The sequence below is a fragment of the Cyphomyrmex costatus genome, unplaced genomic scaffold (genome assembly GCF_001594065.2).
Source record: "Cyphomyrmex costatus isolate MS0001 unplaced genomic scaffold, Ccosl1.0 scaffold640, whole genome shotgun sequence".
Taxonomy (NCBI): domain Eukaryota; kingdom Metazoa; phylum Arthropoda; class Insecta; order Hymenoptera; family Formicidae; genus Cyphomyrmex; species Cyphomyrmex costatus.
Genome location: NW_017280201.1, coordinates 241,889 through 260,046, shown reverse-complemented (window position 1 = coordinate 260,046; position 18,158 = coordinate 241,889). Strand labels below are relative to the sequence as shown.

Here is an 18,158-nt window from a genome sequence, read left to right as displayed (position 1 = left end):
CTGTCATCTTCAGTTTCATAAAAATATAGGAATCAAATAGGTGACTGAACTAGGCAAAAGGTGTAAACGATACACTATTAAATATTAAAGGGGCAATAGTAATTCAATTCCTTGAATTAAATAACATTTTGTTATTTTTAATTTTAAGTGTGTTGAAATATAAATCAGAGTTCATTTCTGTGATTTCAAGGTAAATGTCCATATTAATGATGCATTTAATAAATAATAAACTAAATTTAAATCAAATTTAATACATTTTCTTGAATTGAATGGTACAGAACGTGATACTTTATGTTAAAACAATTTTTTCCTTTAACAAAATTGTGTCCACTAAATAGTTTTTGCGTTTACTTTAAACCTGCTGTCCTGTAAAAACTACTTATTGTGCACGTAATTTTGTTAGGAAAAAGTTATTTGTTTTAGCATCAAAGTATCATGTTCTGTACTCTGAATCCGCGAAATTTTGGACACTCTGTATTAGGAGGTAGAAGCTATGCTAACCTATAGAAATTATTAAAAATTACTCAAATTGAGTATAATTTAACATTATGAATTTAAACAATATAGGCAGCCATAGTAATATTCGATTTATCGTGATACAGAATGAATTGTTCATGAATTGTTAATGGCTATTGAATAATGACGTAATCGGAACGATAAGATGTTGCCTCGATGTGTGAGACTCAGTGCGAATAAGCTGCATTGTTCCCGCACAAAGGATACCATCCACCTGCCGCGTTTCATAGATTTCCCACGAGTTTCGCGATATGCACGCGGAAGACCTGAACATTTTTCTCTCCATGCACCGTCATTATTTTCATATTCGCGATCTTCTTTTCGACGATGTGCGAAATTTATCGTGAAGAAAAATACATTGCGGGATGCGGACAATTTTCCGTTATAATCGGTTGATATCTCACGATCGATTGCGCGCCTGTCTGTTCGTTCGCGCCGTGGCTTTGCTCGTTTTCCTCGTGAATCCCGCGGAAATCCCGTCATTGTTCCGCCTTTTCGCAACGACGTATCTTTGCAGAAAGAATAACCCGCGTAAAAGAATGGAACGTAAAGCTTCTATGGAGGGTTGTCGTTGAAACGACTTCAAAGAGACGCGTGGTAACTTCAAAAAATATCAGTTAAAATTGCGTAACTACAGAGTACGACTATTTTTTACGAGTAAACAAACCTTTTCGATTTTTTGAAGTTATCGTGATATCTTCAAGCCTGTCAAAAACGGATAACGAATAAAAAAAGATTAAATTTGTGAACAAATATTTTGTTGATGCAAAACTTTGGTATTGTAGGTACGATTGCAATATTTATCTTGACCTATCCGATTTCTATCTTTTAAGTTTATTTTTCAAACTGTCACTATACACAATATATCGACATAGAAATATAAGATTGATTTATTAATTAAAGTTGGAGTTAATAAAGATTAAAAAAAAAAAGTTCATTAGTTGAAATAATAAGAGAATTGGGAGAGATATTTATTTCTTATAATAATTCTGTCAAACTCATTGGTAGAACATATATTATGAAAATTTGTGGAAAAGGCAAAATACTCGATAACATTTTTCGTGTACCTATGTTGTTCAGAATGATCAATTGACCCTGGTTCTGAACCGTAGCCTACCCTGATAAACCGTCGATCGTTGTTAATCCGATATCGTAGTACGCGCCAAACGTGACAGTGAAATTAACAATAAACGCGTCACGCGTTATCAAACGTGGCTGTTGCTGCTAAATGCCAGCTACACGTGTCGATGCTATCGCGGCGTGAAATTTCACTGAAAACGATTCGAATAAAACGTTACCCATCTAGAAACGTGAAATTCCGTAGATACCTGTATTTGAAGTTTTCAACGTCATAAAATCTACTTTTCTTGAACTGTAAAAAGAAATAACGATATCTTTTTGAGAAAAACAAAAAATGTTACAAATATAATGTTTGATATAAACTTTGTTGAATTAGTGTTTTTAATAATGCTCTGTGAGAGGAAAAATTTAACACTGTTATATTAATTATGAATGCGCGATATGACAGATATACATATATATATATATATATATCTGTCATATCGTCATTCTTAGTATACTGTTTAAAGATACTTACAAAAAGTTTCAAATTGACAATCAATGTAATTTATGATGTTATTATTTCCAGCTTCAATTCATTTATGACCAGTTTTTATACATATTTAAGATCTTACGGAATACTAGCTTGTGATTGCGTTCCAAGTCCAACAAGCCAAAAATAGTGCTCAGTTTATAGAATTAAAAAATTTGTAATTTGTTTGTAGTCTACATATGAATATTATTAATTTTCAAGATTGCTTTGATCGAAAATCGAATTTATGTAGTTTTATAAATATAAGTATTTTATTTCAGTCTTCTTTTACTGATAATAATTCATTATTTATTCACAGGTTATTGTCTGAGAATCGAATGAGACGCGTACTATATTAGGATGGTACGAGGGTGAAATCGCTAAGAGACGTTCGTCAGTATGCTGCGGATATTGATAGTGGTGACGTGCATCGAGATATCGACGCTCGCCAATGCACAGTCGAAAGGAACTACTTCTTTCGATAACGATGCGAACAGCGACGAACCTGAGCATCCGAGTGAGTACATAAATGTTTTCCGAAATATTAAAATATTAGCTACATACAGTACACAAGAAGAAGCGACATTTATCGTCTTTTTTGTAACGAATATAAATTGTATGCAAAAATGTCTTGATACGGTAACGAAGTTACTTGCTGTTTTGCTGTTTGACTTGTCCACACATTTGCGTTATGCAAACTAATTATTTAGGGTACACGTACTTAGTAGTTTGACCGAGTTTTGAGCTACCCTACCTGTGTGAGTGACGGTTAACTAGATATTGACAAATACGAGTCCGGCTTAGTTACTACACTAAAACCCGGTTTAGCTACGTGTAAATAGTGTCTGACAAAGAAAGACCATTTGATTCTCTAGTGAAAGCGTGATTCTACAAAAAAACCGAACTAATTGCGAGAAATTCAAATATGCATGAAAGGACGATTTTGCTGAAATATCTAAAAATTCTCAACTATATATATTTTGATAGATGGATAGGAATATAATTTTCTTGAACCATTAAGTAATTATGTAGGACAACAAATAAAATAAGAAAAGATATTCAGTGTTTAAAATAAAATAAAAGTGAAATATGGACAATAGGAGTTAAATGTGGTAATTTGTGCGCAAATATTTGAATTATAAATTTTTAATAATTGATTACATTCTTTACTAAAATATTATAATTAGATTCCTAAATACAGTGATCAAAAACTATATGTGTTTCAACTTATTTTAAAGTCATTTTCAGTAGAAAAAAATTAAATGAACAAATAAAGTGAACGAAACAAGGTTGGTAATTCATTTTACTCATGTAGGAGTATGCAGAAGTTAAAGACCAGCATCTCATTGTTCCAAGGCAAAGATTAAATTTTCCTTGTCCATCACAGCTGGTTTAGTTGGAAGGATCAGGAAAGCAATTAAGTATGTAGGACGTACGTTCAAACATAACGAGAAATACTGCAAAAAGTTTTGATATTCTAAAAAGCAGCTTAATGTTCTATAACTAATTATTTTGATAGTCCAACTAAATTTTTTCGGATCTGTATATCTAACTATATTTTTATGTTAGTGAAACTTCCGTATGTCGAGTCTGTTGGAGAACACAAATGTGTTTTTCTTTCCTGTGCATCATACGAGCCATCTTTCCGCATTGCATTTTTCCATACATACATATGTGCATGTACAACGAATCGCCGAGCACAATTCGGTAAAATGGCCACAGGAACGCATTTCAGTGCAAGGACGCTTCCTTTCACCAATTTATGATGCTGAAACTAGCCGAGGCGATGGTGAAACGTCGGAAGGGTAAACCACTCGTGGAAATTGCCGCGCGTGAGCACGAAACTTTTTTTAAATTTATTCGTGTACCGCCTGCCGGCGAAACGAATATCAAGATTAACGTTCAAAGCCGGTGAAAGAAGGAGTGAGACATAGAGAAACGAGGGCGGAAGAACCGATTCGCGCTAACTTTGACGATGAAGTTCTTCGAAACATATCGAGATCGCAATTACCTGTCGCCCACCCACAACCGAGAATCGACGGCGAAAGTTGCGAAGATCGCACAGCGACCCTAGTTGCTTTAAATTTCCATACTTCACTTTCGCGAAGTTCTCTCGAGAAGTTTGATGATCGCGTCGACAAGAGTGACACTTCTTCTACCCCGAGAGAGTAATTTTCCGTCTCTCGTTTTATGCGCCGCAGGGCTCTCTAGGACGCAGTCAATTCGCTTTGAGTCGTATGAATATATTTTTTTTATCGATGCTATCGGGCGATCTTTTATATCCTGCTTCGTTATCCGCTTTAGCTTGCATTTTCCATTTTATATCTTTGAACGCATTTTTGCCCGGATAAAAAGAACGTGATGTATTTTTTTATCTTGGTGTCTATACTCTTTATTATTACAAATATTTATTTAAAAATCTCTTCCGCCGTTTATACGCAAAATAAATATTTCATTGAATAAACTATTCCAACTTGTGTGGAAGATTCTTAGTGTCTCTCATTAAAGTTCATAAAATAATTAGTTAGGATGAAAGCAATACTAACGAATTATGAGGCCTCGCATGTCGACTGGCCGTTGGAAGTATATACTGGCGAAAGCTCGGCATACTTTATAAGTTCCGTGCACGAGGCCAAACTAATTAGATATGTATGAATAGCCTGAGCGTCGGTCGGGGACATATAATTAATGCAGCCCGCTAGCTAAGTGAGAAATTAATTATAATATGGAAATTGGAGTTGTGTATGTTCTCTCTCCTTCTCTTTCCCTGGCTCTCGTACTTGCCTCCCCTCCTCCTCCCTATTTCTCTATTATTACACACTAAACTCTGACCAGTCTGACCATGCATGCGAGCTTCTGTCTTTCGAAGCAATAAAAGATTTTTTTGACGCAGAATGCAACCGCGCACGTACATCGTGCAACAACATATAGCACTCATGATGCTCTCTTTTTGAAATGAAAATCTTCTTTATTCATGATAAAACCATCAACTCCTTGAAATAAATTTATCGCCACACGTGACCGCCGACACGAATGTTACAAGGGAAAGTTTCATACACAGTCTGTTGTTAGAATTTAATTCTATCGCGTGATTCTGTCGCGTGCACTACGCGAAATTAAAATTGGCATAACTATCTTTTTATTTACCGTTTAAACAATTTAATCCTGAAAAATAATTTGCACAAAGTTATAGAGCTGATTTAAATCTGAGAGCTTATTTTAAATCTAAACGTAATACTTATTAGATTAGAGGTCATTCAAGTAATATTATATAAAAATTTATTTTTCTGCATAATATGCATAATTTTTAGGTAATTTCAGTTTTGCATTGGAGCGTTAATTTGAAAGCGGTAGTTATACATATTTTGCTTGTGAGACAAATATCGTTAAATCTAAATTAGATCTCGTAATATGTTCTCTTATTTATTTTCATCGTTATCTACCAGATACAGTCTGCAAATGTATATGGCGAATTACGTACATATGTCTTTGGGAAACTGTTCGCTTTGTCATAAGCATTGTACTTTCTGATTATACAACGTTATGTAGTAATGATGAGCAAGCGGATTCATACTCTAGTTTCCTGCACGCTTTACATATCTTCTCTCTCGAGGACGTCATCAAACAGAACATCAAATTTTAATATGCAACAAAGTTATATTCGAGAGATAAATTGCATTTATATGCGTATAATAAATTTTTATTTTTTAAATGATTAAAATTGCTAAGTTTGGAAAATAAAAGAAAGAAACTTATTTTTTACAAAAAATAGCCTATGAAAATCTAAAATTGTAAATAAATTTTACAAATCTTATATTGAAAATATATTATATTAATAGATTATATTTTAAAAATAAAAGTTAATTATAAATTAAATGAAAACTGTTCATAAATTCTGAAAATATTTTATTGAGTTTTCATCTTCTTGATTACAGTTATATAATAATTATGTAATTCTCACGAATCAATGATTTCGAGCTTGTTTTTCAATGTACATAAAAGTGTTTTTCAATACAAACGTAGAATAAAACTGAAGAAATAAAACTATATAGATACCGCATTATAATTTAAACTTGCAGTAAGTCGGCAAAAGAAGATTTTGACCGGAATCGGTTTATTTTATCGGTTAACTACAGGGGTTAACGATAATCTTGTTCCGTAGCCGAGCCCACAGGAGTTATCCTCGTCAATAAGGGGCAAGTTTCGAGCGAAGCAACTTCTACAGGCTACCTCAGTCGAAGTTAACGGTAATCTCGTTGACGAGTCTGCGACACACACAGTCAGAATCCGTCCGACGAGTTCTACAATTTTTGGGGTCAAAACCGCAACGTGCAAGAGTGCTAGGGCCTCTGCTCGTTAAGGAAGTTCGTAGGTAGCAACTCATCACGAATAGAAGTACGTTGCTCTCTTCAGGACTAGCTATAATCTCGGAACCGCCGATCCTTCAGTTTCTTTGGGAAATAAATACTTAAATTTTGAATGTATGTATTTTGAACTTAAAGTCTTTGCGTAATTATAAATGCAAATTAAGATATCTGGAAATTTAGAATTCGAAAGTAATGCAAACATGTAGATTAGTACAACACGCAGTAATTTTTAAGTTAAAATCTTGTTTGAACGAAGTTTATTCCGGTATAACATAATAAAGAGTTATTTATTTTACTTTCGAGTTAAACTTTTTGTGTGTTTTAAAACTTTAACTGTTGTTTTTTTTTAAATACAAAACTGTGGAAAAGATAGTTTGGCTCGAGAAACTAGTAGAATTTTATAACGGAACAACACGGAAGCTCGAAATCTCATTTTCATACTTTGACTATCAGGTGCGAAACTTATTCGATTAAAAGCTTGAGGCTCGAAATCGCAAAAATGCATCGCGGTATTCAGTTCACAAATCGAGGTCACCGTGGTCAACAGGCCCTTCTCGCCCGTTAACGAGTTCGCGAGTTTGCTAAAGTCCCGTCTTGGGTAGCCTCAACAACGAGTTGGGGATTCCGCTTAACTCGTTGCTTTGGTAAACTCGAGGACACTTTGTTAAGCTTAATCTCCTTTCACGGTTATTGGGTTCCGCTCTTTACGAACAAAAGGACACGAGGCTGTCAGAGGAGGACTTAAGTCCTCTGGGATATACTGGATATGCTGACAGCCATATTGTACAGAACCACGCGGAAAATTCGTTCCGGATTTTATTAACTTCGCATACTTTTATGAAAATTGAAATAACCTTCATCGCAATATTTTCTTTGTATACTATTGTAGTAATTGAGAGATTCTTAGCTGAAAGAAGATGACGTTTCTTGCAGGGAATATAAAAGCACATTCACGCTTATTACTGAACGAGTGAATTTTCATGCAGATTAATTTAAATAAACCTTTTAGAGGTATAAAAGCTCATAGCGGTGCTTCGTTTTCTATATAGTTAACCATTTATATTCCATTCAAGATTGAATGACTGACTGAATCTTGAGAGAATATTGTACGATTAGAAGAATGGATTTTTAATTATCTTTTCTAACGAAAAGCATCCCTTTGAGAAAAGAGATTTTAAATACTTTTTACGTCATACTTAAGGCGCATCCTGGGAATATGGCATGCATAGCCATTATATTGCCACGGTCTGACAGCCGGTAGCACGGTCTTAACGATTATCATCGTTTTAATAAAATTTTACTTCATCAGCATCTCATAAAAAGCGGTTAAGAAAGAAGTTTCTGCTATGAGCGATGACACAAAAGAGCTAACTTGATAAAAGACGCCTTTGTGAGACCAAATAGATGACGCAGGTGGTTAACATTGTACTTTGTCCAGAATTAAAAATTTACGTTTTTTTGTGCAGTTGAAATACACTGGTAAATAATTTTTTTAAATTTATATTAATGAGAATATAAAAATTAAAGGTGTGTAATTTTTTTTATTAACAATTAATTATTCTATATTTTTTGGATATTAATGTAATCGCATTACGTTTCATTTGTATTACACATATTCACTATACAATTCATCGTGCTTCTTTTGTGCTTTCAATATGGAGTTTGAGTAGAGAAGAATTTAAATTATCCAATAACAACATACTGTTTTTGTGAAATCGCATATGTAGATATTGTATTATATTGGCATTTCCACGATCGATATTCAGCAACACGACATTTTGAACAATGGCATATAAAAAGTATCATATTTTACATGTACGTGAAATTATTATATCTCGATCATTAATTTCAATATTTTTTTCTCAAAAAAAAAAGCCACTATCACCGTTTTTCAGGTATTGGTAGCGACGTAGAATATAGGAATATAAAATATTGTGGAATATAACAATATAGTAGAACACATTATACATATAATTCTATATAACGTTTATATAATAAAATATCTAATTCCATTAAATAATATAGAATATATATATTAAATAATATCTATTATGGAATTAGATATATTATATAGATATATAATTCTATTATAGATATTATATTATACAATTATATTTAACAAATCTTTCTCTATTTTGTGTTATGGTCAACGACGTATAAATATAACATATGGAAATGTCAGAAAGTATTCGATATTCTTGCAAGCTTTCCTGTTTAAAATGCATGTCCGAAAAAACGTCCACTGGTAAAAGCAAATACGTAAAAATCTCCAAAAATGTTACGGTTCTCTGATACTGTCAAAAAATATAACGTCAGGAATCCGCAATAGAAATATCAATAGAATCGAAAAGTAGAAATAGCAATAAAAAATATCTTTCGTATTGTGCCTCTTTACACTATGATAAATATTCTATTTAGATACTCTATAATACGATATTTCCATGTATTTCGAATTGCGAGTCTCAGACTTGTCGAGCATACTCGACGTCGAGTAGGGGAAATCTCGCGAATTCAAAACGTGCGCGGACAGAGAAACAATAAAAGTGTGGTTCATCTACGTGCCGTAATTTAAGTCGAGGCGACAGGTCCGCGATAAATGCATGGCCCTTTAAGTGGTCGCTTCGTGGCGGCACGGGCGTGAGAAGGATCCTCGTGGGGAGCCTGGTAGTGAAATACGGCGAAAAAATTGTCCCCACGAGGGTGCCGCGAACGAACGAGCACGATTTAGATAAAAATTTCCGACGTTTGTCACGCTCTTCCATAATTAAAGGCACCGGGATTAATGACGGCAATTTTCCAACAAACTCTTCCTCAGTCGATCGATCTGTTTAAATATTCGAATTTCTTTCCCGCGTTCTCTGTGTTGTTCCGGAAGTTCCTGTTTACCAGGAACACAGATAGCATTGGTGGTCGTCGTCGTCGTCGTTGTCGTTGTTGTGTTGTTGTTTCGTCTGCTTAGCCACATTGCAACTTTGTCAGTAATTGCAGTTGCACCGTTATTCTAACTACTCTCATGCGTGGGTAAACTTTGCTTTCAGAGTAATCGAATGAGAAAAAAGTTGAGGATAAAAATACGTGACCATAATGTACTAGTTAAATCAGTTAGCATAATGGGGCGAATAATACGTGAATACTCTACGATGTGCATTGTTAATGATATTACGAATTCTACCATTACAGTATGTTATTATTGACAGGAACAAATAATAACTATTATGTGTACTAATAACATATTAATGATATTTTGGTTTTACTTTGTGCTTCTATTGCCAGCAAATATAACAACTGGTTATACTCGACAAAATTCTTATTGATTATTTGATAAATGTAAATGTATAAAAAGCAATATTAATACTTATCTCTGATAATATTTAAATGTTTGCCATAATAATTAAATTGTGTGAGTGTAATTATTATAATCACAGGATTATAAAGTTTGCCAGCATATTAATTAACTTAAAATCGTATTTTAATAACGCGAAATTGTACAAATGTCAAAAAAGTATAAATCTCGAAAAAATCTTTATCAGCTTTTAATATATCTCGAAAAAGAAATTTTATTAAGATTAAAGTAAACTTTATCTAAAAGTTGACAGAGAAGAATATATAATAGTTTGTTACTTATTTTAGTGTTGCTTTAAAATTTCTAAAATATTTTATTTCCGATTGCTCTTAATTTCGTCTCAGAAACTTTGCTTCTATACTTTTTTTTCAATTAAAAATCCCCTTTTGAGTAAATGAAAGCGCGGCGGCATTTTCAACCATTCGGTAATGTTTCAAGCGGATATGCAGTATTGAGGATCATGTACGAGATAAAAAACAAAATAATTGAAATAGATTCCATTAATCGAGATTTTTTGCGAAAGCTCGTGAAAGATAATTTCCCAATAGCAGTCATCGAGCTTGCAACTTCATCAGCGATTCCGCTCGTTCGGTACATTTACGTAGGAGATTAAAGTTTTCTACTTCAATGGCGGATCGGATGGAACTGCCACGTAAAAAGGCACACAGTCCTGTACATTTACAGTCCAGCTAAGCAAAAAGGCCGCTCCAATTTAATCCGGACGGTTACGGCCAATTTAACATTAATACTCAAGGGCTTTACCGTGAAAAAAGTTACGCCGATGCGGGGGTCCTATCGCTCCAGTAATAAATTAAACTTCTCGTTCTGCAATCGACATAGGGCTTGTTAACTTTTGCATTCTCTTGCGACATTCGAACTATTTCTTGTAACGCGTGGGACACATTTTTATTTGTAGATACCTATGGCGAGCCGACAAGTAAGAAGATATTTGTCATTTTTCACATTATAGTTCAGTAACACCATTCGTACCATATGGACTATAAATTTTATATATTTTATATGGTGAAGACGTAAAATAGAAAACATTCCTTGGAATAAAACATTTTGCGGATAAAGCACTTTGGAAAAGAAGGTAGTCAAATAAAAAAAGAACGCTGATATAAATTTTTTATACCTTTATATTTTATTATAGTTTTATGTTTATTAAGGGGAAATCTGTTAAGCCTATATTAAGTAAATTTATAGACCAAAGTTTCTTTGTGCTTTTATAATATTTCCTTTATTTGACTATTTTCGAATTTTAAATTAACTGTAATATTTTAATTTAATTGGCATGCTAAAACTTTTCTGGCCATGATGGTTGGACGAGTTACAACTTTAGATTCGAAGTGAAAATATTGCTTAAATAGTCCTTAAAATTGGCCCCCGCCGTGAAAGGCCGCATTAGTGGTCGAATTTGTTGACCACGATAATTTATTTAAATTCTTGCGAAACGTAAATTCGCTGGCTGTGCACGTAAAACGCATGCGTTAAAACGCAGTCGGGTGTGTTCGTTCTAAACGACGTTACGCGTGTTCCCGCATGATATTATCAGCCTTAGCCATCGCCGTGGTGGCATCTAATGAGATTCGCCGTGTCGCAAGGCACACACTTGCAACACTAGTTTCCATCATAAATGGCCTTCGCACCGCGCACACCGAGTGCGGCGTGTCTTACACTCGTGGTTGTGCGCCCGGTTGTTCGCTACGACGATCAGGCTCCTCTAACGAGTGTTTAAACTAAGCTTGTTAACCAGCCACGGATGAGCAAAGGACCGCGTTGCAGTGACACGACCTATCGGATTTAAACGATCTCCTGATCTTCGATCTAAAAACCGCAACGCTTTTGGTTTCGCCATTCTCCCTCGTCCGCATCTTCGTCAAAAAAGCGCGACTTCTACGACTTTAAACTATGCTCGGTAACGACATCGGAAAACGGAGCACGTGAATGGAACAAAGATCCTTATCCGTAAAACATTGCCTACGCCATCTAATATATTGTATTTCATTCAAATTGTTGATTGAGAAAATCACGTTTGGGAATTGCGGAATACGCACTTAATGAAGATACAGTTTGTGGCAAGACACTGTAAATGTTATCACGTTTACTTTACGTTCGCACGACATCATGAATGACAAGATCAACGAAAATGAGAACAAATAGTTAAGTTTTCTTTATTTTATTATGAGAGAAATTGCTCATATAAAAAACCTCAGACAAAAACGTTTATTCTGTACGCTTTCAATTTATTTTTATAGAAAGATCACCCTTCTTTTCTTGCTTCTAGTGTTCTATATAGGTTTGTGTCTCTCTATCTTGTATAAAAATAAAACTTTAGGATAAATTAGGAAAAAAATTTTATACTGGATATAAAAAAATAAATGTTATGCAATAAATTGTTGAAAATGCTTGTTAAATATTTTCAACTAATGCAAATCTTAATAAAAGTAAAAGCTGATACTGCAAGGGAAAATAACTTCTTGAACGATGTGCTAACTACTTCAACAGTATTGTCATTATACTCTACAAGGTTTGTACATTATTTTACGTGATATTACAAGGACTATAATGAGTACCTTGTTAAAGTTTCTATTGTTACAGAAGAAAAGCATTTGCCTTGGCGTAGATTACTGTTGTAAAGTTGACCTCTTGGTACACACGCTCGTCCGGAAATAAGCGATTCATTTATAACGAAGAACTTTGGAAAACAGGAGACTCATTTAACAAATTTTGCTGTACCATGATTGAGTTTCGTAGAGTTCGTAGCATGTTATGTCAGCAATCTAATGCAACTCGACTATTAGCTGAATGCCAGGCGCAGCTGGTGAACTCGGGAATCGCTTCCAGTGTCGGGCAAATATTCAGAGCTCAAATACGAACGTGATGGACTTAGCGTGACGGGAATTAATTATTATACATGTTGCGTCACAATTATGTCGCTCGCATGCATTTTGAATTGTGAAATATAAATAATGAGGTATTTAAATGAAAAAAAATATTCAGATAATAAAAAAAATTTCAATTTGAAAACAAGAAAGAAATCGGTGCTAAAGGAAATAATCGATAAAATTTGTGCATCGCGACAAGTGCGCTCTTTTTCCATGCCTTTATGATTAAGAAATCGTCATCGTTCTCGAATCTGCACGTCGCGATCCATCCTCTTTTTCTCTGCTTTGTGTGTATGTGATATTCTCTTTACATTTCCATTCTTCTTTAACGTACTCGGGGAGATAATAGTGAAACCACCGCCGCGCCGGGGTCGATGGCTAACGGTGGCGCTTTAGCGTTTCCAGTAGTTCCGGTCGAACCGACAACTCGCGCTGCGGTTTATGAATTACGAGACGTGATCCGTGTAAAGCGACAGGCCGGAAACAGAGGTATAGATAGATAGATAAAGAGAGAGAGAGAGAGAGAGAGAGAGAGAGAGTAGAGGGAGGGAGGGAGGGGGGGGGAGAGAGAGAGAGCCAAAAAAGTGGACGACAGGATGAGAAAAAGAGAGTAGTCTGATAGATGTGAGTGCGATGATGTACTTGTCGTCATCGTCAAAGAGTCTCGGACTAACTCGTAATTAATCGAGTTTCGCCCGCTGACGCGCTTCGGACTATTCCCGCGAGCCGGTTTTCTATCGCCGTACTTTGTGCCCTGTGTTTTCCAAACCGAGTGCCGTTGCCAACCAGCTTTTAATTGATACATCCTGCTCGTTAGCTGTGCCGCTGGCTATGGCTCTGTCTCTTTGCTTCTCTTTCTTGCTGTCTCAAATACGCCACCGACGGAAGATCCCGTGTGTGTGAGTGAAACAACTCGGTCAACCATTCGTGCCACAATGATTCCTTTTGCTTAAATTTAGTCAATAGAGCTTCACTGAAAGATACAAATAAATATATTAAAATCTTGCAAATAAGCTCATAATTTTTATATTCTATTTTTATGACATCTACCAAAATATGTTATCAATTTATGTGTTAGAGAGAGAGAGTTGATTGAAATTATTTTAGTTTACTATTTATATAAAAGAGATTTTTTCTACTTGTTTTTTTTAATCTTCATACAGAGAAAATGGTTAGATTAATTAGAATTCTAGTTGAAAATAGACGAATCAGAATTTTTCAATTAAATTTATTAGAATTCTGGTTATGATAACCAGAATTCGGATATATAATAAGAATTTTCTGATTCCTCCATTTTTAACAAAATATTTTTCTTATTGTATAAATATGTGTATAAGTAATTGATATACAATCTCTCGATAAGAGAGGCATTGCATTAAGAAATGCATTTGATACGAAGGAAGACAATTTTCAATAAGATTCAACCGAACAGTTTACTGACTCCGTTTCTCCTTTTCTTAATAATCGTATTTAATATTTACGATCATAGCTATACTTTAATTGCGCAAAAGTCTCCTTCGCATTATTCTAAGTGTAAAGAACAGGTATTTAAGTAATTAAGCGCCGAGTTAAATCTTCCTCGAGAGGAAATCGGATTTAAATTACTCGCACGGACGCATTCGAATTACTCGCGCCAAATATTTCCCGATAATTACCTTTTCGTAAGACGCCCGCTGCCGTCCAACATTAATACCGTAGATGATAAAGAGAATTTCCAGCGGAACTCGGACCGCAGTTCTTCGTAATTCGTCTCAAAGGTGATCGGGCACGCCTTCGCCTCTTTCGCGAGGGAAACTTACCTTGCACGTATATCTCCGGGCGGGACGCAGTAGTGTAAGTCCACCAATGGATCGCCCCGAGGCGTCCAAAGTTTTAATTAATCGGGGGTACGGGCCTCGAGGTATTTTTATTAATTTTCCCTCACAGTTCTCTCTCTCTCTCTCTCTCTCTCTCTCTCTCTCTCCTACTTTTTTCTTTCTACAGTATCAGCACTGTTCCGGACAACCTGCTCGAGTCAGCTCCAACCCTCTTCGGAGACTCATAGAAGGATAATTGTGCCGAAGTTTTAACGGTGTACGCGCAAGTCCGGGCAAGATTACGATTATCTCAAGTAAACTTTCTACGTATCTCGAGATACGCGCGACGCAATCCACGAGCAAACGCGCTGCCGCCGCGAAAATGAAAAAGGGACGACCATTGCGATAATTCCGTAAATTATAGGGGTTGCATACTACAGGGGAGTACTTAACTGATTTTTCTCGCCAAATTATCGCGTTCTGCTACCGCGATGAGATATACGTAGGTAAAACGATTCGAGGTAAAAGCGTTTCAAATTATAACACGGAGATCATAATTAATTACAGGAAAATGATCTTGATGAACTCTCGATGTCGACATGTTTTGTATAAATTGGAAAACTGTACTGCAATTTGTGATAATTATGTAGCGCATGATTATAATGCCGACGATAATTCGGATTGGCTCTGAATATTAATGCACGCGTTATATGTATACGAGTTATAAACCATGGAATGAGATGAATGACGTGCGCGATAAGGGAACGACGTGTTCTCTGACCATTGCTACAATCTTCGACTGAGTAGTTACTAAATTGCACTAGCGAGTATCACGTTATTAGATTCACGAGTGGCAACCATTAAGATAACGTAGACTCGTAATATTGCAATGGCGATTAATAACGATGATAGATTTGTCGTGTTGGGATTAGAATCTATGACCATCCGAGCTGTAGCATGACGTTCCGTACAATGCACGTTTAACTATTTATGTGCAGCGACTGCCCTATTTTCTACTATGTAGACAGTGTAGACAGACAACAGTTTAAAAAAGTTTTTGTGATAACAATTGTTTTAGCATGACTCATGTTTTTAAAAAAAACTTTTATAAAGAGTATATACAATTCTTTTTGTTTATAAATTTTTATCTTGTTTTTCTTTAAAAATTATGAAATATGAGACTATTTTCATAGCATGTTAAAGCATTTTCTAAAAATGTGTACAATAATAGAAAAAAATAAAACTACAAAATGATTTAGATTAAACTTTGAAGTTACAGAAAATGATTAAATATAGGCCATCTACCTGTCAACTATGAAAATTAATTACAATTTTTAAGTTCGATTTATTTTCTATTTCTTTTATCCTTTTCATTCCATATAATAAAAAATAAAATACAAACATTGTAATTGAAGTAACGGAAGCGAAAAGACGTCGCAATATTTGTACAAATAGTAAACAACATCAGTATTAATTAGACTCATGTAGAGTCTAAAAGCAGAATGAATATGACATAACTTTGTCATACATCAATCCACATCACGAGTATCTCGCATTGCGGATATCGATCCGACAAATACGGAGAGTGTAATGCAGCAGTGTATGCATTGCGTGCAAATGAAACCCGCACGATGTCCTGAGATTTCCTATCTAATGCATGCAGAGATTGTTGAAAAAAGATCGTATCAGATACTCGGAACTGAAGACATCGATATTTTGTAGAACGTGTTATTACAGAAATATTAGTATTTTGGAATCAATAAAGCGGGTAATGAAATATACTAATATTCATAATAAGCTAGATGTTATCACATTGAGATTAATTATTTATAAGATAGCTTTCAAGCGAATTCTTATTTTATTGTGCAATAATACATTTTAATATCGTATATTATCAGTATATAAAATTACATAGCTATAAATAAAATACATATTGTACAATATACGTGATGTTTAAAATCATGTTTAATGGATGGCAGGGTAATAACCGCGCTTATGACCTGCGGGCAATATTCGGAACTCATTATTGTTGTACAGCATCTGCTGTGATTAATCGAATTAATATTTACGTACAAAAAACGTGATTATTACAACGTATGTAATGTTGAAAACTTAAGAGAGATTATATCTGTAACTTCCGCTGACTGATTTGACATTCACGGAGATACTTGGTCGAAAATTCTGAGCATATCGAGAGAATTCCCAAAACGTTCGCCCGACATATAACGCATTTCCTGCAATAATGGCTCTCAAATAATTTACCCGCTTTAATAATGCGTCCATTAATATCGTTACTTTTATTATATTATCGCGCTCTGATTCAAGCCCGCACTTCGGTGCGCGATATGCGCCACCCCTGGAACGATATGATACCGTCCGTTTTTGAAAAATTCATGGATCCGGCTAATTGCGCATTGGGGCGAGTTTATTCCTCCTATTTCGCGTACATTTCGAGCATTTCGCATAATAATTTGTCGTGACGCAATCCCCAACGAGCGCGACACTCGATGCAATTAGCTGGACTGCTAATTACGACTGTTTCTTTGTTGTGTCGCTTCGTTTTTCGGCCAAACTCATTTTCCGACCACATTGCAATCGGATAGACGATAGTAGAAAAATATGGATAAAACGTGAGGGCGTTATTTCATCTATTTAGTTATCTTGTAGCTTTATATATATATATATATATATATATATATGTTCTCTTTCTCTCTCTCTCATTAACTCATTTTATTAACAAAATGTTTATTGGTATCTACTGTGATATTATCCCTTTATTTTAAAAGTGATATAATTTTTAAAAAATTAAGTTCCCCAGAAAAGGAGAATAACAATTTTTCAGATTGACATTTATTGACTAATCAAATAATGTCGCAAAAGAAATATATTCTTAACTTGATCAAATGTCGTTTTTGTTAATTTTGTTTTACAATCTCTTTAAAAAATCCGCTTTTTTTAAGTTGTAATGATGTAAACGATTTTTATAAAACCATCTTTTTTTAAAAATTGTAGTGATTTTAACAAGTTTTTATAAAGTTAAATTAGTGCACTTTTGAGATTATTAATAGGGTAATATTTATTTAATCCATTTATGGTGATAATTTCAAAATCACATTTTATTTGTGTCACTTGAAATAAGGGAACGATATGATATTGCATTATAATTACGTATATTTTGAGTGTCAAGACAAAATTCTAATTTTCTAAGGAGTGTTCATCTATTAATACGAATATGAAAATGATCTCGCCATCAGAGTTTCTTAATAAAATTCCATCTCTTAAGAATGCAAGCTATAATTTGGAAACCACAATAATGTGGTATACTGTGGTACGTGCGCCAATAAAGCGCTAGTAGGATACCCGAGTTCTCTGCTATCGTGCCCTATTTTATCCTCTCACGCTGTTATTCCTTCCAATTTATACATCAAGACGACGTTGAAGGAGCAGCGATTTTCCACGGCTTCTAGATGATTTTAATTAGTTTCGAGGCTTATTAATTCTATATCGCCGAGCACGAATGATTTCGTGTGAAAAGACCGTTTCACACAATATTATTTAATATAAGCATTGTGCTATAATAATATTCCTTTAATTATTTTCGCACTATAAGTAGCTTGTGATTATTATTTATTAAATTATGTATTAAAAAACTGATTT

At 34.6% G+C, this 18,158-nt stretch overlaps 1 protein-coding gene across 2 annotated transcripts in view; it reads left to right on the top strand.

Annotated features, from left to right (window-relative positions):
- LOC108779928 (nephrin) overlaps positions 1 to 18,158 on the top strand; it is a 320,256-nt gene that overhangs the window by 71,074 nt on the left and 231,024 nt on the right. For both annotated transcript variants that reach the window (XM_018547494.1, XM_018547495.1), the window contains exon 3: positions 2,427 to 2,624. In XM_018547494.1, the coding sequence (XP_018402996.1) occupies positions 2,507 to 2,624 (118 nt within the window). In that variant the 5' untranslated portion in view covers positions 2,427 to 2,506. The remainder of the gene's footprint in view (positions 1 to 2,426; positions 2,625 to 18,158) is intronic.